The sequence below is a fragment of the Antrostomus carolinensis genome, unplaced genomic scaffold (genome assembly GCF_000700745.2).
Source record: "Antrostomus carolinensis isolate BGI_N321 unplaced genomic scaffold, ASM70074v2 scaffold33548, whole genome shotgun sequence".
NCBI lineage: Eukaryota > Metazoa > Chordata > Aves > Caprimulgiformes > Caprimulgidae > Antrostomus > Antrostomus carolinensis.
The window spans coordinates 3,229-4,070 of NW_010334215.1; the positions used below are offsets into that span (position 1 = coordinate 3,229).

Genomic DNA, 842 nt, shown 5'->3' on the forward strand with positions numbered 1-842 from the left:
TTGTCGAAACGCGCCGGGTCCCACTGGAGGAACTCATCTGTCCAGTGCTGGGGACAAGGGAGAGCGGCTTGGGGGGCCGGCAGAGCTGCACCCCGAGGTTTGTCACCCACGGAGGTCCTGTCACCCCTGGGACGGGTTTGACCTGGTTGTGCGCCTCTCCCATGGAAGAGCCTGTGTTTGCAGGGGGCTCAGTCCCAGGGGGTCCCAGTGAGGGAGGGGAGAGGCTGCGTGGTCTCCTCTGCTCACCTGCCTGTACCAGATGTAGGTGGTCAGCACCTGGTTCTTCTCATCCTGCAGGAGGAAGAGGACACGGCGTTGGCACAGAGGTGCTGGCACTCCGGAGGATGGGCAGAGCCTGCCAGGAGGATGCCACACGCCAGGTACTGTTCCCCTTGCTGTGGACATGCAGAAGCTGCCCCTGCTCCACGCGGGGTGGGAGGGGAGGACTCACCACGCTGAGGATGGCGTAGACCATCAGGTCAATGGCCACGTTGGTGGTCGTTCGCCAGTCCCGCACGGGGCGGGTGCCCTTCTGGTAGTGGGACAGCAGGTAGTGGGACAGGCGGTGCAGGGCGGGCTCAGCCCCTCGCTGGGTACCTGCTGGCAGAGAGATAGAGGGACCCAGGGATGGAGGGACCCGAGGGATGGAGGGCTGCTGGCACCAGGGCCATGCCGTGACCCCTGGGACACTGCTGGCCACCATCCCTTGCTCACCAGTGGGGTTTCCCATCCCAGTTAAACAAGAGCATCCTGTCGGGAAACCAAAGTGCCAGGCAGAGCCATCACCTAACGTTTCATTAATGCCTTCTGCTGTGCAGGTGGATGGGCTGTGACCTTTCCTG

At 63.3% G+C, this 842-nt stretch overlaps 1 protein-coding gene across 1 annotated transcript in view; it reads right to left on the reverse strand.

Annotated features, from left to right (window-relative positions):
• Window positions 1-597, reverse strand: part of LOC104529759 (5-hydroxytryptamine receptor 3A) — a gene marked incomplete at its 5' end in the record, with an annotated part of 3,266 nt that extends 2,669 nt beyond the window's left edge. The window contains 3 exon segments of the mRNA XM_029086541.1: window positions 1-47; window positions 247-291; window positions 452-597. Coding sequence (XP_028942374.1) covers window positions 1-47; window positions 247-291; window positions 452-597 — 238 coding nt within the window.
• Between the last annotated feature and the right edge of the window lie 245 nt (window positions 598-842).